This window comes from Bombina bombina, chromosome 3, assembly GCF_027579735.1.
Source record: "Bombina bombina isolate aBomBom1 chromosome 3, aBomBom1.pri, whole genome shotgun sequence".
NCBI lineage: Eukaryota > Metazoa > Chordata > Amphibia > Anura > Bombinatoridae > Bombina > Bombina bombina.
In genome coordinates this window covers 1,107,319,257-1,107,345,829 of record NC_069501.1, presented here as the reverse complement: position 1 = coordinate 1,107,345,829, position 26,573 = coordinate 1,107,319,257, and the positions used below count along the sequence as shown (strand labels likewise).

Sequence of the window (26,573 nt, the reverse complement as noted above, 5' to 3'; positions counted from 1 at the left end):
TAGGACAAGTCTCAACATGTCATCAAAAAAGTCAATCTGGGATAGATTATATAAGCCACTGTCACTCAAAAAACTTTTCACAGTCAATAGACCTGCCTCATGGGGAATAGAGGTATATAGATTTACCACATCCAGTGAAAAAATTAACCAAGTATCCTCTATTTCAATCCCCATAAGTTTTGAAAGAAAATCATTTGTATCCTTAATAAAGGATTTTTGCTGTTTGACAAATGGAAAGAGGACTTTGTCCAGAAAGATAGAGATATTAGAAAAAATAGAATCGGTACAGGCCACAATAGGGCGTCCTGGTGGTCCTTGTCATACTGTCCAGTGAAAGATTGTGATGAGTTTGAAATTGACAAAGATCTATACAAATTTTTCAGACTTCTAAGGTTGAAATCAATATATGGTGGTAAAAATGTAGCCAATGTAAGTGAAACTAATGCAATAAATGAAGATGATATGCAGAGTGAATGTTTGAATTTGAAAAAGTTAAATCTGCACAAAAAATCTTCATATGTACCTCCAACAAGCAACTCAGGTGTAGAAACATTTGTTAAATTTGTTCAACAAGATGTTGCTAATCTAATGAAAAAAACTAGATTAAATCCTTACACAAAACAACATAACCTCACAAAAGGGGAATGGGAGGCTATATCTACTTTGAAAAATAACAAAAATATCACCATAAAAAATGCTGACAAGGGCGGAGCAATAATAGTGTTAGACACTGACTATTATGTGCAGGAGATATTACAACAGCTGTCAGATGGAGGGGTTTATGAAATATTGGATCATGATCCTCTTAAAGAAATACAAAGAGAGCTTAAGGGCATATTAGATAGAGCTTTGACTCATAACATTATTTCTAAACAGGTCTATGATTTTCTGTATAATAAATACCCCATAACACCTATTTTTTATACATTACCCAAAGTACATAAAAGCTTATTACATCCACCAGGACGCCCTATTGTGGCCTGTACCGATTCTATTTTTTCTAATATCTCTATCTTTCTGGACAAAGTCCTCTTTCCATTTGTCAAACAGCAAAAATCCTTTATTAAGGATACAAATGATTTTCTTTCAAAACTTATGGGGATTGAAATAGAGGATACTTGGTTAATTTTTTCACTGGATGTGGTAAATCTATATACCTCTATTCCCCATGAGGCAGGTCTATTGACTGTGAAAAGTTTTTTGAGTGACAGTGGCTTATATAATCTATCCCAGATTGACTTTTTTGATGACATGTTGAGACTTGTCCTATATTGCAATTATTTTCTCTTTCAAGACACTTACTACATGCAAAAGCGGGGAACAGCCATGGGCTCCAATGTAGCCCCCTCATATGCCAATTTGTTCATGAGTGGCTTTGAGAACAAATTTGTCTACACTAATCAGCCATTCATCAGCCATTGTAAGCTGTGGCTAAGGTATATAGATGATATTTTTGGCATATGGGGGGGCTCATTGGAGTCCCTGATACAGTTTGTTGAGGATATTAATGCCTCTATGACAGGTCTAAGATTTACCCTTACTTACTCTATCCAAAAGATTAACTTTTTGGATACAACTGTATATCGACATGGAAATACATTAAGTACAGATCTATATGTAAAACCCACAGATAGAAATACTCTGCTGCGATATGAAAGTTTCCACCCTGATACTGTTTTTAAATCCATACCCAGGAGTCAACTTTTGCGTACTAAAAGAATAGTTAGAGATCAAAAAGTATTGCCAGAAAGACTAGTGTCTATGGGCAATAAATTTATCCAAAGAGGATATCCAAAAGAAAATATCGCTAAAAACATTCAGGATTTGGATAGAGTACATGATAAAAAACCAACAGAGAAAGGAACAGATAGATTAGTGCTTTCTATGGAATACAGTGACAAGAGCAATGACATCTTTAGAATAGTAAGAAAACACTGGCATCTTTTGTCAAAATATAATCCAGAGATAGAATCATTTAAACTCCCCCCTATGCCATCATATAGAAGGGTAAAAAATCTTAGGGATCACATAGTAAAAGCTGATATAGGTACATCTAAAATGTCTGATGTAAATTATCTAACTACCCCTAATAAAGGCTGTTACCCCTGCTTACACTGTGCTCAATGTAATTCAGTTATTAAAGGGAAATTCTTAGCACAAAATGACAAAAGAAAGCAATATACAATCAATGGGTTATATACATGCCAAACCAACTATGCAATCTACCTACTTAAATGCCCATGTGGTCTTTGTTACATTGGCGAGACCACCCAAGCCGCCAGGGATAGGTTTAGTCAACATAAAGCATCCATTAAATCAAAAGATATGTCACTTCCAGTATCAGCACATTTTACAAATATGGGTCATACAGTAAGCCAGCTTCGCTTTCAAGTGATTGACCATATCCCCCATCATAGAAGAGGGGGTAATAGGGAACTAAAATTAAAACAGAAAGAAGTATGGTGGATTAAACGTCTGAACACATTACATCCATATGGTCTGAATAGAGATTATGATTTGTATTTGTTTTTATAATGGTTTTAAATGATGGAACATATTCTGGTACCACTAGAGGTCACTGTGTTGTTGAAATTTACAAACCTGGATAGGTATGGGTTAAACCAATTAACACTGAGAATTGAAGCATGATTGGTCCAGATACCCTTTTTAAAGTCAGTTTGTTTGATTGTAACTTATGCATGATTAAGGACTATGTAGGTCCGAAACGTCGCTTTTTACTGGTTGCTAAACCTCAAATAAAGATTTTTCACCTTTAAAAGAAGATTGTGTGCTGTGGTGCTGTTACCTTGTTTTTTACATGGACTGTATACACTGGAGTTTGGCTGATACTCCTTGGTAACGTGCACACAGGTGGGAAAGAAATTTTACTAAAACCTATGGTGCTGGATTCAACTCACTTACTTCTTGTTCATGGAATCAGCAGAGTCACAAGCACCTGTAGTGAGTGAAAACACAATGGAGGACAAGCAGCCTTCTACTTTCTCCTATTCAGACATAGATGCAGCACGCATCACCTCACTGGCCCTGGGATCAAGGAATTTTTTAAGGGTCACTGCAGAAGCAGACACTAAAAAAGAGTATGAGAGAACAAAAAGAAAATTGATATCTCTGGAACTGCATTCTGTGACACTTGCAGAATACTACCGTATTAAAAGGATCCCCAGAGGCTTAAGAGTTAAACTGAGGCCCACCATTCTATCTAACAATGAAATGTATAAAAGTAAATTTGAGAGCATTCTGAATAAGTGCTCATTTGACCTTATCGTCTTGACCGTGGAGTGCCTACAACTGGAAATTGAGAAACAGAAAAAAACCGTATCAGAAGTGGAAAGAATGATGGAAACTAAACTCACCCTGGATATGCTGAAAACTACTAAAGAAGAAGTAGATGCATTACTGGCACAATACCGTTCAGACCTGGAAGAAAGGAAAAGGGTTAAATTTGCACGGGATGAAACGGACTATGCCAACAACAGAGTGTATCAGTGGTCACATGACCAGACGCCACGACGCGAGGGCCCACGCTGGAGGAGACAGCCGAGAATTACAGCAGCGCAAGAAAAGGAAGACAGCTCATCATCCGGCGAGAGTTTTTTAGACACAGGCTCAGAAGGCGACACCGGAGGGGAGGGCGGAAGCACCGCCGATCAAAGGGAGTACAAGATGCACACACGGAGTTCCTGGAACCAGCAAGGGCAGCCGCAGCGGTCACGGAGAGGAGCCAGACATCGCAGGGGTATGAGAAAACAACAATAGAGGTAAAAAAGTTGCCGGTTGTTAACCCCTTACTGTTTAACAAAAATGAACTGCCTGTTACTAACTTTATAAAGGGAAATGAACGGAACGAACTGTCTAATATTGCTAGTACTCCAGTGTTATCTGAAAATCCACTTGAGGGAAATGAACTGCCTGAGATTAACCTCTTAGAGTGTGGTATAATAAGGGGAAATGAACTGCCTGAAATTAACTCCCTAGAGTGTGACATAGTAGATAGTACACTGTCTGAGTTTATACCTGTGATACCCAATGCTAGTCCACAGGCAAATGTTGAAACTAATCTGGTTATTAATATTTCGAAATATAAGCTTACAGATAATGAGCATAGCTTATTAATGAAGGGCTTGTCATACTGTCCAGTGAAAGATTGTGATGAGTTTGAAATTGACAAAGATCTATACAAATTTTTCAGACTTCTAAGGTTGAAATCAATATATGGTGGTAAAAATGTAGCCAATGTAAGTGAAACTAATGCAATAAATGAAGATGATATGCAGAGTGAATGTTTGAATTTGAAAAAGTTAAATCTGCACAAAAAATCTTCATATGTACCTCCAACAAGCAACTCAGGTGTAGAAACATTTGTTAAATTTGTTCAACAAGATGTTGCTAATCTAATGAAAAAAACTAGATTAAATCCTTACACAAAACAACATAACCTCACAAAAGGGGAATGGGAGGCTATATCTACTTTGAAAAATAACAAAAATATCACCATAAAAAATGCTGACAAGGGCGGAGCAATAATAGTGTTAGACACTGACTATTATGTGCAGGAGATATTACAACAGCTGTCAGATGGAGGGGTTTATGAAATATTGGATCATGATCCTCTTAAAGAAATACAAAGAGAGCTTAAGGGCATATTAGATAGAGCTTTGACTCATAACATTATTTCTAAACAGGTCTATGATTTTCTGTATAATAAATACCCCATAACACCTATTTTTTATACATTACCCAAAGTACATAAAAGCTTATTACATCCACCAGGACGCCCTATTGTGGCCTGTACCGATTCTATTTTTTCTAATATCTCTATCTTTCTGGACAAAGTCCTCTTTCCATTTGTCAAACAGCAAAAATCCTTTATTAAGGATACAAATGATTTTCTTTCAAAACTTATGGGGATTGAAATAGAGGATACTTGGTTAATTTTTTCACTGGATGTGGTAAATCTATATACCTCTATTCCCCATGAGGCAGGTCTATTGACTGTGAAAAGTTTTTTGAGTGACAGTGGCTTATATAATCTATCCCAGATTGACTTTTTTGATGACATGTTGAGACTTGTCCTATATTGCAATTATTTTCTCTTTCAAGACACTTACTACATGCAAAAGCGGGGAACAGCCATGGGCTCCAATGTAGCCCCCTCATATGCCAATTTGTTCATGAGTGGCTTTGAGAACAAATTTGTCTACACTAATCAGCCATTCATCAGCCATTGTAAGCTGTGGCTAAGGTATATAGATGATATTTTTGGCATATGGGGGGGCTCATTGGAGTCCCTGATACAGTTTGTTGAGGATATTAATGCCTCTATGACAGGTCTAAGATTTACCCTTACTTACTCTATCCAAAAGATTAACTTTTTGGATACAACTGTATATCGACATGGAAATACATTAAGTACAGATCTATATGTAAAACCCACAGATAGAAATACTCTGCTGCGATATGAAAGTTTCCACCCTGATACTGTTTTTAAATCCATACCCAGGAGTCAACTTTTGCGTACTAAAAGAATAGTTAGAGATCAAAAAGTATTGCCAGAAAGACTAGTGTCTATGGGCAATAAATTTATCCAAAGAGGATATCCAAAAGAAAATATCGCTAAAAACATTCAGGATTTGGATAGAGTACATGATAAAAAACCAACAGAGAAAGGAACAGATAGATTAGTGCTTTCTATGGAATACAGTGACAAGAGCAATGACATCTTTAGAATAGTAAGAAAACACTGGCATCTTTTGTCAAAATATAATCCAGAGATAGAATCATTTAAACTCCCCCCTATGCCATCATATAGAAGGGTAAAAAATCTTAGGGATCACATAGTAAAAGCTGATATAGGTACATCTAAAATGTCTGATGTAAATTATCTAACTACCCCTAATAAAGGCTGTTACCCCTGCTTACACTGTGCTCAATGTAATTCAGTTATTAAAGGGAAATTCTTAGCACAAAATGACAAAAGAAAGCAATATACAATCAATGGGTTATATACATGCCAAACCAACTATGCAATCTACCTACTTAAATGCCCATGTGGTCTTTGTTACATTGGCGAGACCACCCAAGCCGCCAGGGATAGGTTTAGTCAACATAAAGCATCCATTAAATCAAAAGATATGTCACTTCCAGTATCAGCACATTTTACAAATATGGGTCATACAGTAAGCCAGCTTCGCTTTCAAGTGATTGACCATATCCCCCATCATAGAAGAGGGGGTAATAGGGAACTAAAATTAAAACAGAAAGAAGTATGGTGGATTAAACGTCTGAACACATTACATCCATATGGTCTGAATAGAGATTATGATTTGTATTTGTTTTTATAATGGTTTTAAATGATGGAACATATTCTGGTACCACTAGAGGTCACTGTGTTGTTGAAATTTACAAACCTGGATAGGTATGGGTTAAACCAATTAACACTGAGAATTGAAGCATGATTGGTCCAGATACCCTTTTTAAAGTCAGTTTGTTTGATTGTAACTTATGCATGATTAAGGACTATGTAGGTCCGAAACGTCGCTTTTTACTGGTTGCTAAACCTCAAATAAAGATTTTTCACCTTTAAAAGAAGATTGTGTGCTGTGGTGCTGTTACCTTGTTTTTTACATGGACTGTATACACTGGAGTTTGGCTGATACTCCTTGGTAACGTGCACACAGGTGGGAAAGAAATTTTACTAAAACCTATGGTGCTGGATTCAACTCACTTACTTCTTATATATATATATATATATATATATATATAGTAATATATATATATATATATATAGTAAAAAAGAAAGTAGTAACAGAGACGTCACGCAAGTATGAAGGATTGCAAGAAGAGGTGATTGCTAACAGTGATCCTACGGGTAGGTCAAAGGAATGGTAATTACATATTTTATTGAATTATCGAAAGAACACTCAGCTGCAGCTGTCTCTGTTACACAGAAAAGACTAAACAGATTCCTTTTTACCAGATAACTGCGATGCGGTGGGCAATACATATACCGCTAAAATACCAGAGTATGCAGCACCTGCCCGTCCCATTGAGTTACAGGACACTTACACGTGTATATTGCTGAACTCAGCTTCCTCCTGGTCCTCTCACTGTTAGGCGGGTGGAAGGTCAGTGTTGGAATGAATCTATCTAAATATATTAAAAGTTGCAAATCCTACATTTTCCCTAAATGTCAAATTAGTGCTTTATCCGCTTTGTGAGTAAAAGTGATAGTGTTCATCTATGGTGAGAGGGGAAGAACACTTGTGACTAAGTTGTGATCTACAGCAGGATTAATAATAAAGCTGACTGTTTTGAGCAGGCTCTCTATTCCGGTTTTATAAGGAGTACTGTACTTGATTCAAAGGGGAAATATAAATACCAGATGATGGAGCAGGAACAAGCACGTAATGACAAGAGGTTTAGCTTTGAGCTTCAGCAGGAAGAGGTCACATACACACTGAATAATTGCGGTAATGTACTAATCTAAAGAGCTCTAGACATTTAGCTGCTTCCTATGTACCCGCAGCCTATCTGTTACTTACCTCGCAATAACTGCACACTGCCGGAGACCTCAAAAACTAGGATGACTGCACACTGTGGAGACTGTTCACAGACTACAATAACAGGCTGCACACTGGTACGTCTGAAATATCAGACGTGCTGGAACTTGGGAAAGTATTTTGAGTTCCTTCCCCCTAGCGTTAGAAACGCAATGCGCATGCGCAAAAAATCAGGCGCTTGGATTTTCAAGAAGTAGCCGACATAGAGCTGGAGACTCAACAAACTTAGGATGTTGATGACGAAATATGGGAGGGGTTAGGCGGGCATTTTAATTTGCAAAGAGGAAACAAGTAAGTAGTAATGCTTGTAAACGATTTAGGGTAATGAATTAGGCTACAGTGCAAAATAAACATCGTTAGCAACTTAATAGAAATTACATATTTGAAAATTTGGGTTGACTGTCCCTTTAAGTCCTAAAATATAAAGTTGTATAGAATGTATTGAGCAGTTGGTATGATAAACAGCATCTATTTTACTATACTGTTAAGTTGAAGAAATCTTTATTTTTTTTTTAGATCTATTGTTTTGCAATGGTGATATTGACTGAGAATGGCACCTACAAAATATGAACAACCCTCTTTCTTCGACCTGTTTAAGATTCACTGCAGTGGTACAGGTAATGAAATTGTGGTGGACTGTACATGATACATCATATACTTGTGCCACTCTTAGGAGTTAAATAAAATGTTTGATTATACAGTGAAAAAATGTATTGCACAGTAATTTACCTGCTTTTCTTTTAATGCAGAAATCCCAACCTGCAAAAACTCATTTTAAAGTCACATTTAAAAAAAAAAAAAAGTAGCTTTTCCAGTGATCATACGCTTGTTGAATGCTTAAATATTTTAGAATACAAAGTTTAATTACGTGCAGTCAATAAGTTAGTATTTGTGTTTTATTTTATTAAAACCAGTGGGGGCTTTTTTGTTACTGGTGCTTTGAGAGTTCTATAACGTCCCAGCAACTAAAGGCATTCCTTAAAGAAACACTTTTCCGGATTTGGGCCACATTGGATCATGGTACTTGGAGTTTCAGGGAGATTGCATTCCATTTGCTGGCATCAGGGAGCCGCTATTACAATCAGGGAGACTCCCTGAACTTCAGGGAGAGTTGGGATGTCAGTTAATTAGGGTGACCATATTGCCGCTTTAAAAAGGGACACATATGAAAAATACATATGGCAGGGCTTTTTTCAGGGCTGTTTAAAGAAATGTTTTGTATAAGAACCCTGACATATGTATTTTTCATATGTGTCCCTTCTTAAAGCGGCAATATGGTCAGTCTACAGTTAATGTAAAGTGATATCATATGAAAATAAATAGAATTCAGGTCCTGTGATTTCTTGATATGTGCAGGATTTTTTGAAATGCAGGGGTTAATTTCTCCCTATATGTAAAGTTTGTTTATTGTGCTTTTCATTTCCAGAATTAATGTGGTTGTGTGTGTATACACATGCAGACATTAACACCTTGTTACAATAGGCATGTATGTAATCAAAGAGTTAAAGGGACACTGTACCCAAAGTTTTTATTTTGTGATTTAGATTGAGCATGAAATTTTAAGCAACTTTCTAATTTACTCCTATTATCAAATTTTCTTCATTCTCTTGGTATCTTTATTTGAAATGCAAGAATGTAAGTTTAGATGCCGGCCCATTTTTTGTGAACAACCTGGGTTGTCCTTGCTGATTGGTGGATAAATTCATCAACCAATAAAAAAATTGCTGTCCAGAGTACTGAACCCAAAAAAAACTTAGATGCCTTCTTTTTCAAATAAAGATAGCAAGAGAACGAAGAAAAAATGATAATAGGAGTAAATTAGAAAGTTGCTTAAAATTGCATGCTCTTTCTGAATTACAAAAGAAAAATTTTGGGTTCAGTGTCCCTTTAAATCACTGCTACCCACTGCCACGTGTTTTTTTGGTGGCCTGTTAATGTGCTGTGGCTGCTGGAATGAAAGGGATATGAAACCCAAACATTTTCTTTTGTGCTTCAGACTGAGCAGACCATTTACAAAACGTTTCCAATTTATTTCTATTATCAAATTTGCTTTGTTCCCATTATATTCTGTGTTGAAGAGATATTTAAGGTAGGCGCCTGGAACACTACATGGCAGGAAATAGCGCTGCCATCTAGTGCTCTTGCAAATGGACAACATTCTTTCGTTATATAGTGATCCAGAAATTATCCGGCTCCTAAGCATACATCCCTGCTTTTCAACAAAAGATACAAAGAGAACAATGAAAAATTGATAACAGAAGTAAATTAGAAAGTTGTTTAAAATCGCATGCTCTATCTGAATCATGAAAGAAAATGTTTGGTTTTCATATCTACCTATTTGAAGCTTTGAAAGCATGATGGGAACTATAATTCCCATGGTGCTGTGGATGATTCAAAACATAGTGCTGGTGACCACTGATTTTGAATGTCTCGTGTCGGGTGGCAGAAGCCACTGAGTAACTGATCTGCGTTTGATTCACTAAGGTAGGAGAGGGAAGCTGGTTAGGATCCAAAATGTTCCCGGTGTCACTGCACAGCGTCTCCATGGGTCCTGGGATAATTTCAGCGAGTGTTTGAGAGTTTGGATTTGGGAGATCGCTCTGAGAGTTAATTCTCTCTTCTAGCGCCCTCGAGCTGATGAAAAGGTGGTAATTTATAATAGACCTCACAACACTTTCAACCATCTTTCTAGCGCTCCCCTATCTTGTCCACAGATTTTTAAACACACCGTAATGCAGAGTCGATGATCTTACATTATACGATATTTATGTCCCTTTTAATAATAATTTAATGCTTATAGAATGAAAGTATGTAGCCGAAGTGTGTTTTTGTGGATAACACCCTAATAAAGAGTCTTATTGTTGTATTTTTTACAAAGTGGTGCTGTTACATTTTTGATTACAGGGACACAATTGGGGTTGGCATAGCCTTATTTGTAATCTACACACTTTAAAGGACCAGTAAACACAGCAGATTTGCATAATCAACAAATGCAAGATAACAAGACAATACAATAGCATTTACTCTGAATTTAAAATGAGTAGTAGATTCTTTTTTTAACACATTTCAAAGTTATGTATATTTCCACTCCCCCTGTACCATGTGATAGCAATCAGCCAATCACAAATGCATATACGTATAGTCTGAGTTCTTGCACATGCTCAGTAGGAGCTGGTGACTCAAAAAAAGTGTAAATATAAAAGACTGTGCACATTTTTTTTAATGGAAGTAAATTGGAAAGTTGTTTAAAATTACATGCTGTATCTGAATCATGAAAATTTAATAAAACCTGAGTGTCCCTTTAAATGAATTGAATTTGTGCTGATTTATTTGTTAATAATGGAATATTTCAGGGTGACCTTACCCAGTTTTATAATTACTGATCTAGATCGTTAGCTGAGCACAGAAATATACGGATTGATCACAATCCTGTAGAAAATTTTAAAGGTACATGACACCCAAAAATTTACTTTCAGGATTCAGACAGAGAATACAATTTTAAACAACTTTCCAATTTACTTCTATTATCTAATTTGCTCAATTCTCTTTGTATCCTTTGTTGGAAATATTTTGTAGGCTCAGGAGCTGTGAGAGCTGCTAATTGGTGGCTGTGCATATATTCCTCTTATTATTGGCTGCCGCTAACTGATGTGTTCAGCTACCTCCCCATAGTGTATTTGCTGCTCCTTCAATAAAGAATATCAAGAGATTGAAGCTAAACTGATAACATAAGTAAATTGGAAAGTTGTTTAAAATTGTGTTCTTTATCTGAATCAAGACAAATGTTGGATTTCATGTTCCTTTAATGATTTATTGTAAAATAACAAAAAAAACTTAGACTTTAATGGTGAATTTTGTAGAAAAATCATTAGATAAACTTTTTGTTTTTAATTTTTTTATTTATAGAATTTTTATTAACCACATTTTCAGTTAACAAATATTTAAGAGCTGTTAATTTAATACAATAATCATTAACAAAACTTATTCAGCAATCTTGTAGCTATTGTTCTTTCAAACAACAAACTGTGTATGGTGCATTTAAACTTTTTACTTCCTCAAGCAATTTGGTGTTCACCAGACTTATTTTTGAGTTCCAGATTTAGGACCTATAAGTCTGAACTGGTTTGAAGAACTCTCTGCTGAAGCTTTGCCATTTGAGCCAAGGGTGTGCGAAGACCATGAATACCCGTCTGATTGGTTAGGTGAAAATGCCATCCAAACACCTAAACAGAAACCATCTACATATAGCCAGCTGGAATCTACTCCAACCATTTTTAAAGAGGAAGATTTGTCTTCGCCACTTTTTCGTACACCAAGGATAGAAGTGAATAAAAGCCCTGGGACTGGTATGTGTGTAAATATACACATCTATTATTAGTCTTAAAAGGAACATCAAACTCAAATTTTAATTAAAAAAATAAATAAATAAAAATCTTTAGATAGTGAAAAACTTTTTCATGCACTTTCATTATTTAATTTCTTCATTCCCAGGAATTTAAATCTGAAAAATTTCTATTGCCCCCCAGAAAGGCTGGAGTGAATTCAGAATCCAGAGCTTCCCACATGCATCGCCATGGTTGCTTATTATGCACAGGAGTTTATTTATAGCTAATCTATATCTGTCCTTAAAGGGACATTAAACACTAAATACATGCTAGATAGAATGATGCATTCAAAGAAAAGATTAGTCCATAACTAACATGTAGATGTATTTTTTAAAGTTTCATTAGTTGTTTAAAAAGTGACAAAATAAGTGTAAAGCTTTAGTGTCTATAAAACACTGGGAGCTGCCATGTTGTAACTTGTGTTACCTTCTCTGCTGTGGCCAATTAGGGTCAGTTATAAATAGGTCACTAGAGTGTGCAGCCAATGGTTGTGCTGGATTTAACAGTGTTCTGCACTTCCATTTCTAACAGGAACTGAAAAACTCGCAATTTCAGAATGGAATTACAGGCAAAGAGGACAAAATAAATAATGAAAGTATATTGCAGAGTTGTTTTATTATATACAATTTATCATTTTATATTACCATCTCAAAGTGTTTAATGTCCCTTTAAAGGGATCTTATAAACTAGATTTTTCTTTGTATAAATGTTTTGTAGATGATCCATTTATTTAGCCTATACAGTTTTTTAAAAAAGATTAAAAAAAAAGTATAGTTATGCTTATTTTTACATAACATTGCGCTGCTTTTCAGATTCCTAACTAAACCTCAAAGTTTTAGGAGAGTACTGATGAATACCTACTCCAGCTTGCTCCTGTTTGTGTAAAGAGTCTTTTCATTTGCACAGGAAGATGGGGTGTCTGCTTTTTTGCTATAGTACCACTAACAGTGGGTGTTCCAGCTAACATTTTTAACAGTGGGAGCTTCTAAGTCATTATCTGTGCATATTATTCTTTATAGTAGTGTCTATTACATGCAGTTAAATTAACATTGGTGTTTACTGTCCCTTTAATTGGCCACAGCAAAGAAAATAAGATAACACTCAAGGCTTTTAAGGGGTGTGTTAAATGGAGTTTCTAAATATACCATTATTTTTATCATATCTTATAATTTTCTATAATTTTTTAAAATAAAATATGATGAAAAAATTGAAAAAACACACTTTTTCTAACTTTAACCCCCAAAATCTGTTACACATCTACAACCACCAAAAAACTCCCATGCCAAATAGTTTCTAAATTTTGTCCTGAGTTTAGAAATACCCAATGTTTACATGTTCTTTGCTTTTTTTTGCAAGTTATAGTGCAATAAATACAAGTAGCACTTTGCAATTTCCAAACCACTTTTTTTTTTTCCAAAATTAGCGCTAGTTACATTGGAACACTGATATCTGTCAGGAATCCCTGAATAACCCTTTACATGTATATATTTTTTTTAGTAGACAGCCCAAAGTATTGATCTAGGCCCATTTTGATATATTTCATGCCACCTTTTCACTGTCAAATGCGATCACATACATACATAGGTATGCTTTTTTTTTTTCTTTTTTTTTTTTTTTTTTACAAAGCAAATTTGATAATATAAGAAAATTGGAAAGTAGTTCAACATTGTATGCTCTAATATTGGTTCTACATTTTAGCTGGGTGATGCACCCATTAACATGGTCCTGAAGAGAACACACTGTACATCCTTTCTTATACAGTAGCTTTCAAATAATCAAATCAATCTTTATTTTTCAGATAAAAATACCTGTCATAAACTTGGAAGAAGTCCCAGTGTACAGCCACATCTACCAAATCAAGTGTTCAGTCCTTCAAGCAGATGTCTCAATGAAAGGTAGTATATTTGTACATTCATCATAGTATAGTTATTACTGTTGGGGAATGCAGGATTTGCTGAGTAGCAGGAAGAGATTTGATAACACTTGGCAAGGCAAGAACTAGAGTTCACTATGTGCAAACTCACAGTTTGCTTTGGGATTTTCAAGCCTTTAACCCCAGCATACACTAATCACGACACAGTGAATACTGTCAATCTGTATTTATATGATCAGAAATACACGCAATACCTATTAATAATGTGACTTACCAACACGAGTTTGTTATTCAATTAGCATTTGTTTTATTGTATGTGATTGTATGTGATTTCATGTGTCATCTGGCTTTCTTATGTATGTCATTTACATTTTCCAATATGCACTTTAATACAAAAGCATAAACTTCTTATACTACTTACTTTTCCACTTGCTTATTCACAAATTAACCCCTTCAAGACTGTGCAGCATATATAGAACCTCAGCGTCCCACTTGATAAAGGTGTTAGGTGAAGCGTATGTAATTTCATTGTCTCAAAGGAGAGGCAGACTTAAACCGGACTGTTACCAAGTGGGACGCTGAGGTGCTATATATGCCATGCAGACCATACATTCTTATAGGCACTGGTTTGAACATGAATAACATTATACAGTAACAGATGAGTAAGTAACCCTAGATTGATTACATTGACATGTTTGTAATTTATAATATAAGTGGAACCCACTGTTACCCGTGCTGATTGATCTTTGGTTCATGACTTCATAGGCTTCAACAAGTGTGTGTACTGCTTCTAGCAATATATTGAAGCATTTTTAACAAATTATACTATGGGACTCTTCTTTTGTTTTATTTTAAGTCTTCTCTTCAAAACATAGCAGTTTATTTAAAAAAAAAAAAAAAAGAATATTACACATGATAAACCATTGATCTATTTCAGGAAAGGGTATATAGTGAGGTCCAATACATTTTTATGGAGATTGAAATAAAAAGCTTTTTAGGAGTTAAAAAAGATAAATTATATGTAGTAAACAGGCAAAAAGAAGCTAATCTCTCTTTGAATCAAATAAAAACATTAAAAAAATTCTCTCACAAAATGAGGATAATAGCGTTAACTCTAGCAGACAAGGGGGGTCAGCTATGTTGTCAGAAGGGGTGTCGCTCAAAAGCGTCGATCCAGGTATTCCAACCTGTAAGGGGTAAGGTGCAAGCAAGGCTGCAATGGACAAACACTCTGACAAATTTCCAGAACAAAATTCAGTAGCACTCGCCAGTCCTCTAAATAAAAGCCTCTTTATTTGAGTTGCAAGTAAAAAAAAAAGCACACACATACACAGCAGATGGGGGACAACATCTGATGCGTTTTGCGATGTTACAGGCACTTAATCATAGATGTGTTCTTAACAGAAGGCAACTTCATGACTTGAAGGTATATAAAACCCACATTTTTTTCTGTGATTCACATAGAGCGTGCAATTTTAAGCAACTTTCTAATTTACACCTATTATCAATTTTTCTTCTTTCTGCTTTTTCAAATAAAGATACAAAGAGGAGCAGGCTCATTTTGGTTCAGACCCTGGGTAGCACTTGCTGATTGGTGGCTTTATGTGGATTGTACATATGATTGTTATCAGGCTTGCTATTTTAAATCTGTCATTTTGTACTTTTGATCTTAAAATATTTTTTTAAGGGAATGAGACTCCTTGTTCCCATAGAGATGTTTGGAAATGAAAGATTAAAGGGACAGTATACTGTAAAATAGTTTTTCCCTTAATGTGTTTACAATTGCTTTTTTTACCATATGCAGAGTAAAAAATTTATGAAAATTAGCTTTTTAAGGTTTATTTGTGTATATTAAAGTTCTGATTTTGTGTTTTGAAGCCACAACCTAATAAAATGGGTTGAGCTTGTAGGTATAATCAGATCTCATTACTGTATCACATTGTGTACATATACCTGTTTCTTTATCTTATATCTGTCCATAAAACAATCACCAGTACTTGGAGAGAACAATGGAAAATCAACATTTTATTACCTTATCTCTGCTATATCCCACTGGGAGTGTAATTTATTCTGCTGGCTGTGTTTACAAAGCTTATCTATAGCTTGGACCTGCGGCCACAAACTTTAAGAATAGGTGTGGATACCACATGCTAAATCAACTATTTCAAATGCCAATATAAGGGTAATGGAGCTACTTGTAAACAATTTAATACACTCCAGCAGGTAAAGTGGATCATTGGGAACAAATTAAAGGGGAGAAAATTTTTGAGTAAACTGTCCCTTTAAGTAAAATACTATTTTTGTAATAGTAAATATACATTGCACTATATAATGACCAATTAGTATCTGGTTATGTTATCTGTGAACATGTGTAAATATAGTATTAGATCTAAACATTTCTAATTGTACAGAATTTAAAAACAATACTTACTGGGGCTTAGTAACACTAATTGCAAGCTTGCATTTCTGTTAACCTTCTCAGATTGGATTACTCTGGTCACATTATAAAATAATTCTATAGATATTGATTAGAGGTAAACATTGGGTTTTCAAAAGAGAGAGTAATTGGGAGAGATAAATGTTAACTTCCGAACAACTTAAGTGACACACATACTATCCTATATTATAAAAGGCCAGGTATGTTTGTCCGAAGCTGTCATGCGCAGTAGAGACTGTGCGAGGACAAACATACCTGGCTGTAAGGAAGGATCAGTCAGTGAGGATCAGACAGGGTTGGCGGGAGCGGGTTTGACAGGGGGCGTGGTCAAGTGGAGCAGACGTGGCAGGGGCTGTGGGAGTGAGGTGTCGGGGCGTGACCTGTGGGAGCAGTGTAGTCGGGCGCGGCGGGTGGGACCACTGCAGAAAATGTCCCGTGTACACAGGCTTTAGGACTAGTTGAATTATAATTGGATGCAAAGTCATGATGTAACATCCGGTTGGTGTACAGTGCTATAGAGCGGAGTTTAAAGGGGAAAATAATTTTTGATTAAACTGTTACTTTAATTTGTTCGCAATAATCCAATTTACCTGCTGGAATGTATTACATTGTTTACAAGTATTTCATTTACCCTTATATTGGCATTTGAAATAGTTGATTTAGCTTGTGGTATCCCCACCTATTCTGAAAGTTTCTGGCCATAGGTCCAAGCTATAGATAAGCTGTGTAAACACAGCCAGCAGAAGAAATTACACTTTAAGTGGGGTTTAGGAGAGATAAGGTAATACAATGTTTTCCTTTGTTTTCTCCAAGTATTGGTGATTGGTTTATGGACAGATATAAGATAAAGAAGCAGGTATATGTGCACAATGTGATAAAGTAATGAGATCTGATTATACTTAACAGCTAAACCCATTTCATTAGGTTGTGGCTTCAAAACACAAAATCAGCTTTTTTTTATACAGTATACACAAATAAACCTTAAAAAGCTAATTCTCATACATTTTATACTCTGCAGTTGATAAAAAAAAAAAAAAAAAAGTAATTGGAAATACATTAAGGGAAAAACAATCTTACAGTATACTGTCCCTTTAAAATTGTGACATTTACAGTTACTGATGCGTTGGCTGTGCATCCATATTAAATTAATTCACTTTATGTTCCCTCACTAGGTGTATATTAAGGCTGCTAGTTTTTTCATATCTATTTAGCATGGAAGTTGCCTGGCTTTTGGATCAAGCCAGTTAGTATCCCAAATGTTCTCTCATTTATAGCTGCTATTATAAAGCTGTGTGAGGATTGAATATTGCATTTTTAATTAATGTAATTTTAGCACTAGCGACATTGCAGGTTAATGTATTTAACCCCAGTAAAAGAGACACTGCCGGTGACCCACACACAGGTGTTGCTGCTGCTGATTGGCTTAATGCCCCTTTCTTCTCCTGACCAGCACTTTTTTTGTGGCTCCTCAGCAATACTTAAACTGTGCTAAAATTCAATGCTCAAAATTAATTCCAACTTATAAAACTTACTGGGGTATATTCATTTACAAACTTTTTCATTTTCATTCCATCTACTAATTTTATGTTATTGTTTAAAAACCATTTATTAAACCTCTGCTGCCTCCGGTTAATGGATACCCTCCATAAAATAACACAAGAAAATGTGAGACTGGAGAGGTTGTGAAGTGAGAGAGGTGTGTAATAAATCTACCTAAGGACCTGACAAAGCCTGGGAGTCAGTACTCAGAATTTGTATGCCTGGTTCCTAACTTTTGGCATTATCCTGCATAAATCTGCAATACTATTACTCTTGTCCATTTCTTAAAGTAGATGCCTGGTTCTTTAAAATGTTTTCTGGCTCCAACATTTGCAATATATTTGTCATAGCCTGCTGTACCTTGTCTCTTTTTTCCTGCACTTATATGGACTTAAATTATTATTATTTTTTTTGTGGTTTCCAGTCCTGCTCTTATGAAAGAAATATTTAAAACTCCTTTACGCGATAAAAAATATATACCAAGAACACTACAAGATGAGAAATCAGGTGGGTATATGTGAATTTTTATAAAACGTTTTGGAAAATGAAATGCTCTGCATAAAAATATAATTTTATACACAAAACAAAGTACCTTTTTTACATTGTCTAAAACCTGAAAAGGGATGAAACTCTTTGTCAAAGTCTTGCACCTGGTCCACTCCTTTGCCATTCTGGATGAGGATATGGCGAGTGAGCCAATCAAAAGCTGGCATACGTATGTATGTTCAATCATAAGTCTGACTTTGCTTAGCCCCTTTGAATGGGTAAACAACATTCCTAAAACGAACTTTGTTTAAAAATGAAATGCTATACAAAAATGGAGCATTTTATTATTACACTAGAATGGTGTTTAGTGTTTTTATGTGTGTGCCTTATAAATTAATAATACAGAAATTGTTTTCTTGCTTTCAGACATTTATGGCAGCCTGTTTTGTACCCCACAGCTGATAAGGGTAAGGTTTTATTATAGCATTGCATTTGAGTTCTTATTGCGAATCCTGCTCTGTATGCGCTATTAAAACAGAGAGTTGTTTTTTGTTTGTTTTTTAAAGGGACATAAAACTAAAAATTTGCTGTCATGATTGAGATAGAACAAACGTTTTTTAAACAACTTTCCAGTTTACTTCTAATATCGGTTTTCTTCGTATTCTTGTTATCCTTTGTTGAAAAGCAGGAAGGTAAGTTCAGGAGTGTGCGCGTGTGCAGAACTATATGGCAGAAGTTTTGCAACTGTTATACATTAGCAAGAGCACTAGATGGGAGCACTATTTCCTGTCATGTAGTGCTGCATACTTGCACGCTACCTATCTGGATATCTATTTAACAAATAATAACATGAGAATTTGATAACGGAAGTAAATTAGAAACTGCATTCTCTATCTTAATCATGAAAAAAACATTTTGGGTTTAATCTCCCTTTTAACTTTACATGTTTGTTGAAAGATCCAAAAATTTAGATTCTGCTTTATGGTTACCTTAAAGGGACAGTAAAAATCTAAATTAAAGGGACACTGAACCCACATTTTTTCTTTTGTGATTCAGATAGATCATGAAATTTTAAGCACCTTTCTAATTGACTCCTATTATCAATTTCTTTCTAATGACACAATGAGTCCACGGATCATCTAATTACTAATGGGATATATCACTCCTGCCCAGCAGGAGGTGGTAAAGAGCACCACAGCAAAGCTGTTACATATTACCTCCCTTCCCTCCCACCCCAGTCATTCTCTTTGCCTATGTTAGAGCAAGGAAGTGGTAAAGTTAGGTGTTAGAAAAGATTCTTCAAGCAAGAGTTTATTATTTTTTAAGTAGTGCAAGATTGTGCTGCTTTGTCCTAGGGTGTAGCCGTAGTCCGCATCAGTCTCTTCAGTAGGGCAGTGGTGGCTTTAGAGCAATGGGAACTTGTGGGACATAATTCTCACTGCGCCTCCCATGTAATTTATGCTGCCCTAATTCTAAAAACCTGAGAAAAATTACTCAGTCTTTATTTCTTTCACAGGTCTATGTGAGGGAGAGGACCTCTCAAACCGGGTGAGCTGCCTTGCTGTCTGGCAGATTTGTGAGGTAAGTGCTGACTTTATAATTTCTGGGATTGAGGAAAGAAAAAAACTCAGAAAAAGTGGGCACTTTATTTCAGAAGAAACATATAAAGGACTCAGAGTTAGGGCACTTTATTTATAAAGGGGACACTGACTCTCCTATACATGGAGAGGACTTATGAGACAGCCGTTTATGCGGGCATAGTGCTGAGAAATTTCGGCTCAGGTGGTTTCACTACTCTCGGCGGTTAAAATTTAAGAAAATGCCGACCGGGAAATTTTAGTTTTGCGGTCGCCCACAATGGGCAGAGCTAAGAGAGACGGCAATCTGAGTTGCGCGCCACTTTTACTTCACTTCCGAGTACCGGAGGGAGAGAGACTTCAGGGTCAGTCTAGAAGCGCATAATCATCTATAAACGGGCGTTTCTAGGACTGGAGATCGGCTCTTTATCTTACACTGAGTTTGCCAGTGGATTGACAAAGTTCCGGTTCAGCAGGGCAGGTAGGCACCTCAGCAAAGAAGCTGAGGTGTAGAGGTGTTCTGTTATTGTTATTTAGCAAATTTGCAGTCATAAGTAAAAAAGTTACGGTTTAAAATTTAAAGGGACAGTAATGTTTTTTCTGTTTTAATGTTTTAGTAAAAAATTAAGGTTTTTATTTGATTTGATCCATTGTTAGTCAGAATGGACCAAGAGGCTTTACAGAATGTCACTTGTTCTTTGTGTTTTGATGCCAATGTGGAACCACCAATCACTTTCTGTTCCTCATGTATTGAGAAAACTTTAATTTATAGAGAGAGACTTGTTTTTGAGCCAACATTTTCCAAGGCGGATGCTGTTCAGGAGTCTAATGACAATGTTCAATATATGCCGCAGCTTTCCCCTCAAGCGTCCCAACTTGTATCGCCCACACATGCAGTGCCCTTCGCTTCCTCTCTAACTCCTCCTGGAGTTACGTTGCAAGACATTGCTTCTCTCATGTTCTCTGCGGTTTCTGATGCGTTGTCTGTAGTGATGCACCGAAATGGAAATTCTGGACCGAAACCGAAAATCCAGGATGCACTTAGCTGAAACCGAAACAGAAAATGTCTTTTTTTTTTTTCAATTTTATTTTGCATAATTAGACTATTTAATGAATGAATGAATCTGAATTGAAAACCTTTAAGCCAATTAAAAAAAAAAGCCCACACTTTTTTATTGAAAGTAACACACTAAATTTGGACAAAAATATCTTAAAACAATAATATGCTACACAATAATTTTACCAAGAAAAAAAAAACAGGCAAAAAATGATAATGTCATTTTTGGCCAAAATGTTTTTGCGACCAAAATTTCGGTGCATCCCTACTTAAAACAATATTAAATAACGATATACTGTATTATTCTTTATTTAGTTCTATGTAACAGAATCATATTTTTTTTTTTTTTACCTATTATCCAAATAACGTATAGTCATACAAAACTCATTATATGCAAAACAGTAAGTCAAGTAATGAAATTAAACAGCAGCTCTAGGCTAGCATCAAATTTGAAACATGCTACACAATAATTTTACCGAAAATAACAGGCAAAATAACCGAAAACCGAAATAGCCAAAAATGCAATTTTCGTTCGAAACGTTTCTGCGGCCAAAATTCAAATAAACATTCAGTAAGTGAGGTTACTGACGCAGTTGTTGCTATTTCGAATACCCCCTCCCAGAAGCCGGAGGAGGAGGATACTTGGGTAGCATCTGAGGGTGAAATCTCAGATTCTGACAGTGTAATTCCTCCTGGTGATACTGAAGTTGTATCCTTCAGGTTTAAGCTAGAACACCTCTGTCTGTTACTCAAGGAAGTTTTAGCTACATTGGACGACTGTGACACCATGGTCGTAGTTAATCCTAAGAAATCCAGTAAGCTAAACAAATATTTTGATGTACCTTCCTTGGTGGAGGTTTTTCCTGTACCAGACCAAGCTTCTGAGATCATTTCTAAGGAATGGGAGAGACCGGGTATCCCTTTTTCCCCATCTCCTATATTTAAAAAAGATGTTTCCCATAGCGGAATCTATAAAGGAGTCTTGGCAAACAGTACCCAAGGTGGAAGGGGCAATTTCCACTCTGGCCAAGAGGACTACCATCCCCATAGAGGATAATTGTGAGGTTACTCAAGAAGATGTATGTACACCAGGGTTTACAATCGCAATCTGCTGTGTGCATTGCTACCGTCACTAGTGCGGTGGCATATTGGTTTGATGCGTTGTCTGATGCTATTAGGACAGACACTCCTCTTGATGAGATCCAGGATAGGATAAAAGCCCTTAAGTTGGCTAATTCCTTTATTACTGATGCTTCCCTACAGGTTTTCAAACTGGGAGCAAAGATTTCAGGTTTTGCTGTTCTAGCCCGCAGAGCTTTATGGTTAAAACCTTGGTCTGCGGATGTGTCATCTAAGTCTAAACTTTTAGCGATTCCCTACAAGGGAAGGACCTTGTTTGGATCGGGTTTGACGGAAATAATCTCTGATATTACAGGAGGAAAGGGTCATCTCCCTCAGGATAAGAGAAACAAACAAAACTTCCTCTTCCAAGCAGGAGCAGTCCAAACCTTCCTGGAGACCCAATCAGTCTTGGAACAAGGGAAAACAATCCAAAACACCTACTATGGATTCAAAATCAGCATGAAGGGACTGCTCCCGATCCGGGACCGGATCTTGTGGGGGGCAGACTTTCCTTCTTCACCCAGGCTTGGGTTCGCAATGTTCAGGATCCCTGGGCAGTGGACATCTTTCTGCTTTCAAGATTATCTGTAGACCAGACAAAAAGAGAGACGTTCTTACACTGTGTACGGGACCTCTCCGACCTTGGAGTGATAGTTCCTGTTCCGATGCATGAACAGGGTCTGGGGTTTTATTCCAATCTGTTCGTGGTTCCCAAAAAGGAGGGAACCTTCAGACCAATTTTAGATCTCAAGAGTCTAAACAAATTCCTCAAAGTACCGTCCTTCAAGATGGTAACTATTTGTTCCATTCTTCCTTTGATCCAAGAGGGTCAATTTATGACTACCGTGGATTTAAAGGACGCGTACCTGCATGTTCCCATTCACAGGGATCATTGCAAGTTTCTAAGGTTTGAATTTCTAGACAAACACTTCCAATTCGTGGCTCTTCCTTTCGGCCTTGCCACAGTTCCCAGAATTTTCTCAAAGGTTCTGGGATCCCTGTTAGCGGTGCTCCGATTACGGGGCATTACAGTGGCTCCCTATCTGGACGCCATCCTTTCAACAAGCAAGATCCCACACGGAAATGTTATCTTTCCTGCGATCTCACGGATGGAAGGTCATTTTAGAAAAGAACTATTTAGTTCCAAATACAAGGGTAATTTTTTTGGGAACCATAATAGATTCCCTATCAATGAATTTTTTTTTTGACAGATGCCAGGAAATCAAAGATTTTTTTATTCTTGTCTAGCACTTCAGTCCTCTCCTCGGCCATCAGTGGCTCAGTGCATGGAGGTAATTGGTCTGATGTTAGCAGCTATGGACATCATACCGTTCGCCCGGTTCCACCTCGGACCTCTGCAGTTAAACATGCTCAGTCAACGGAGATTATGCGGACTTGTCTCCGCAAATACAGCTGGAGTAGGAGACAAGGGATTCTCTTCTTTGGTGGTTGTCTCAGGATCATCTCTCCCAGGGAACCTGCTTTCGCAGACCCTCTTGGGTGATTGTGACAACAGACGCCAGCCTTCTGGGATGGGGAGCAGTCTGGGGCTCTCTAAAGGCTCAAGGAACATGGACTCGGCCAGAGTCTGTTCTGCCCATAAACATTCTGGAGCTGAGAGCAATCCTCAATGCTCTTCTGGCCTGCCCCCAGTTGGCCTCAGCCCGGTTCATCAGGTTCCAGTTGGACAACATAACTTCATACATATTTCCTCCGTCCATTTGGTAAGCAGAACTGGTGGACATGTCATCTCTTCCACCTTGGAGACTTCCGTTGAAGGACCTTCTACTTCAAGGGCCCTTCCTTCATCCAAATCTAGTTTCTCCTTTGATTGAACGCTTAATTTTATCCAAGCGGGGATTTTCAGAATCGGTCATAGAGACCATGATTCAGGCTCGTAAAGGTGTGACTAGAAAGATTTACCACAAGATATGGCGTAAATATCTATATTGGTGTGAATCCAAGGGCTACTCTTGGAGTAGAGTTAGGATTCTTAGAATTCTGTCCTTCCTCCAAGAAGGTTTGGAGAAGGGATTATCGGCAAGTTCCCTAAAGGGTCAAATATCTGCCTTGTCTATTTTGTTACACAAACGTCTGGCGGACGTACTAGACGTGCAATTGTTTTGCCAAGCCTTGGTCAGGATCAGGCCTTTGTTCAAACCAGTTACTCCTCCCTGTAGTCTTAATTTAGTTCTTAAGGTTCTTCAAGGGGGCTCCTTTTGAGCCTATGCATTCCTTAGATATTAAGTTGTTATCTTGGAAAGTTGTGTTTCTTGTTGCTATTTCATCTGCTCGTAGAGTGTCGGAGCTCTCGGCATTACAGTATGAGTCTCCTTACCTTATTTTTCATTCGGATAAGGTAGTTTTACGTACTAAGTTAGGCTTTCTCCCTAAAGTAGTTTCTGACCGGAACATTAATCAGGAGATTGTTGTTCCTTCCTTGTGTCCTAATCCTTCTTCTCCGATGGAATGGCTTCTGCACAATTTGGACGTGGTACGTGCTCCAAAATTCTATTTACAGGCGACTAAGGATTTTCGTCAGTCTTCTGCCTTATTTGTGGTTTCCTCTGGAAAACGTAAGGGACAGAAAGCTACGGCTACTTCTCTTTCTTTGTGGTTGAAGAGTATCATACGTTTTGGAGAATGAAACTGCTAGACAGCAACCTCCAGAGAGAGTTACGGCTCATTCCACGAGGGCTGTTTCTTCCTCATGGTCATTCAAAAATGAAGTTTCGGTAGAACAGATTTGCAAGGCTGCAACTTGGTCCTCTTTTCACACTTTTTCAAAATTCTATAAATTTGATACTTTTGCCTCTGCTGAGGCCGCCTTTGGGAGAAAAGTTCTTCAAGCAGTGGTGCCTTCCATTTAGGTAACCTGTCTTGTCCCTCCCTTATCATCTGTGTACTCTAGCTTGGGTATTGAATCACATTAGTAATTAGATGATCCGTGGACTCATTGTGTCATTAGAAAGAAAACAAAATGTATGCTTACCTGATAAATGTATTTCTTTCTTGACACGATGAGTCCACGGCCCGCTCTGTTTTTTAGACAGGTTGTTAGTATGTTATAAACTTCAGACACCTCTGCACCTTGTTACTTCCTTTCTATCCTTTACTTCGGTCGAATGACTGGGATGGGAGGGAAGGGAGCTGATATTTAACAGCTTTGCTGTGGTTCTCTTTGCCGCCTCCTGTTCGGCAGGAGTGATATATCCCATTAGTAATTAGATGATCCGTGGACTCATCGTGTCAAGAAAGAAATACATTTATCAGGTAAGCATAAATTTTGATTTTTCTTTATTCTCTTGCTATCTTTATTTGAAAAAGGCATCTAAGCTGTTTTTTTGGTTCAGTACTCTTACTCTGAACAGCACTTTTTTATTGGTGGATGAATTTATCCACCAATCGGCAAGAACAACCCAGGTTTCTCTTGTTAAGTGTATTCAGTCCACGGGTCATCCATTACTTATGGGATATATTCCCTTCCCAACAGGAAGTTGCAAGAGGATCACCCAAGCAGAGCTGCTACATAGCTCCTCCCCTCACATGTCATACCCAGTCATTCTCTTGCAACCCTCAACACAGAAAGAGGTCGTGAGAGGAGTGTGGTGTTTTATACTTAATTATTTCTTCAATCAAAAGTTTGTTATTTTTAAATGGCACCGGAGTGTGCTGTTTTTTTCTCAGGCAGTATTTAGAAGAAGAAATCTGCCTGCGTTTTCTATGATCTTAGCAGAAGTAACTAAGATCCACTGGCTGTTCTCGCACATTCTGAGGAGTGAGGTAACTTCAGAAAGGGAATAGCGTGCAGGGTCTCCTGCAAATGAGGTATGTGCAGTAAAATATTTTTCTAAGAAATGGAATTGACTAAGAAAATACTGCTGATACCGAAGTAATGTAAGTACAGCCTTAAATGCAGTGGTAGCGACTGGTATCAGGCTGATTAAATGAATGTGCAGTAATGTAATTTTCTAAGGAATGGAATTTGACTAAGAAAATGCTGCTAATACTGAAAGTAATGTAATGAGCCTTAACTGCAGTAGAAGCGACTGGTAGCAGGCTTATAAATAACAATACATACTCTTTAAAAAGGGATCTTGAAAACGTTTACTGGCATGTTTAATCGTTTTTGTGAGGTACATTGGTGATAAAACTTATAGGGGCATGAATTTTTCCACATGGCTGACTTATTTTTCTGCATAGAAACAGTTAACTGAGGTTTCCCACTGCTGTAATAATGAGTGGGAATGGCCTATTTTAGCGCTTTTTTGCGCAGTAAAAATTCAGTCAGTCTTCCTGCTTGTTCCTGCATGACCCAGGACGTCTCTAGAGAGCTCAGAGGTTTTCAAAAGTCATTTTGAGGGAGGTAATCAGTCACAGCAGACCTGTGACAGTGTGTTTGACTGTGTTAAAAACGTTTATTTGCATATTAATTATCCGTTTTTGGGTATTAAGGGGTTAATCATCCATTTGCTAGTGGGTGCAATCCTCTGCTAAACTAATATATTTACTGTGAA

The 26,573-nt window shown here is 37.0% G+C and overlaps 1 protein-coding gene across 1 annotated transcript in view; it reads left to right on the top strand.

The window, feature by feature from the left end:
- Positions 1 to 8,096: 8,096 nt before the first annotated feature.
- Positions 8,097 to 26,573, top strand: part of BRCA2 (BRCA2 DNA repair associated) — a 408,071-nt gene continuing 389,594 nt past the window's right edge. Inside the window, exons 1-5 of the mRNA XM_053708460.1 lie at positions 8,097 to 8,197; positions 11,678 to 11,926; positions 13,764 to 13,860; positions 18,239 to 18,321; positions 18,727 to 18,767. Coding sequence (XP_053564435.1) covers positions 8,131 to 8,197; positions 11,678 to 11,926; positions 13,764 to 13,860; positions 18,239 to 18,321; positions 18,727 to 18,767 — 537 coding nt within the window. The 5' untranslated portion in view covers positions 8,097 to 8,130. The remainder of the gene's footprint in view (positions 8,198 to 11,677; positions 11,927 to 13,763; positions 13,861 to 18,238; positions 18,322 to 18,726; positions 18,768 to 26,573) is intronic.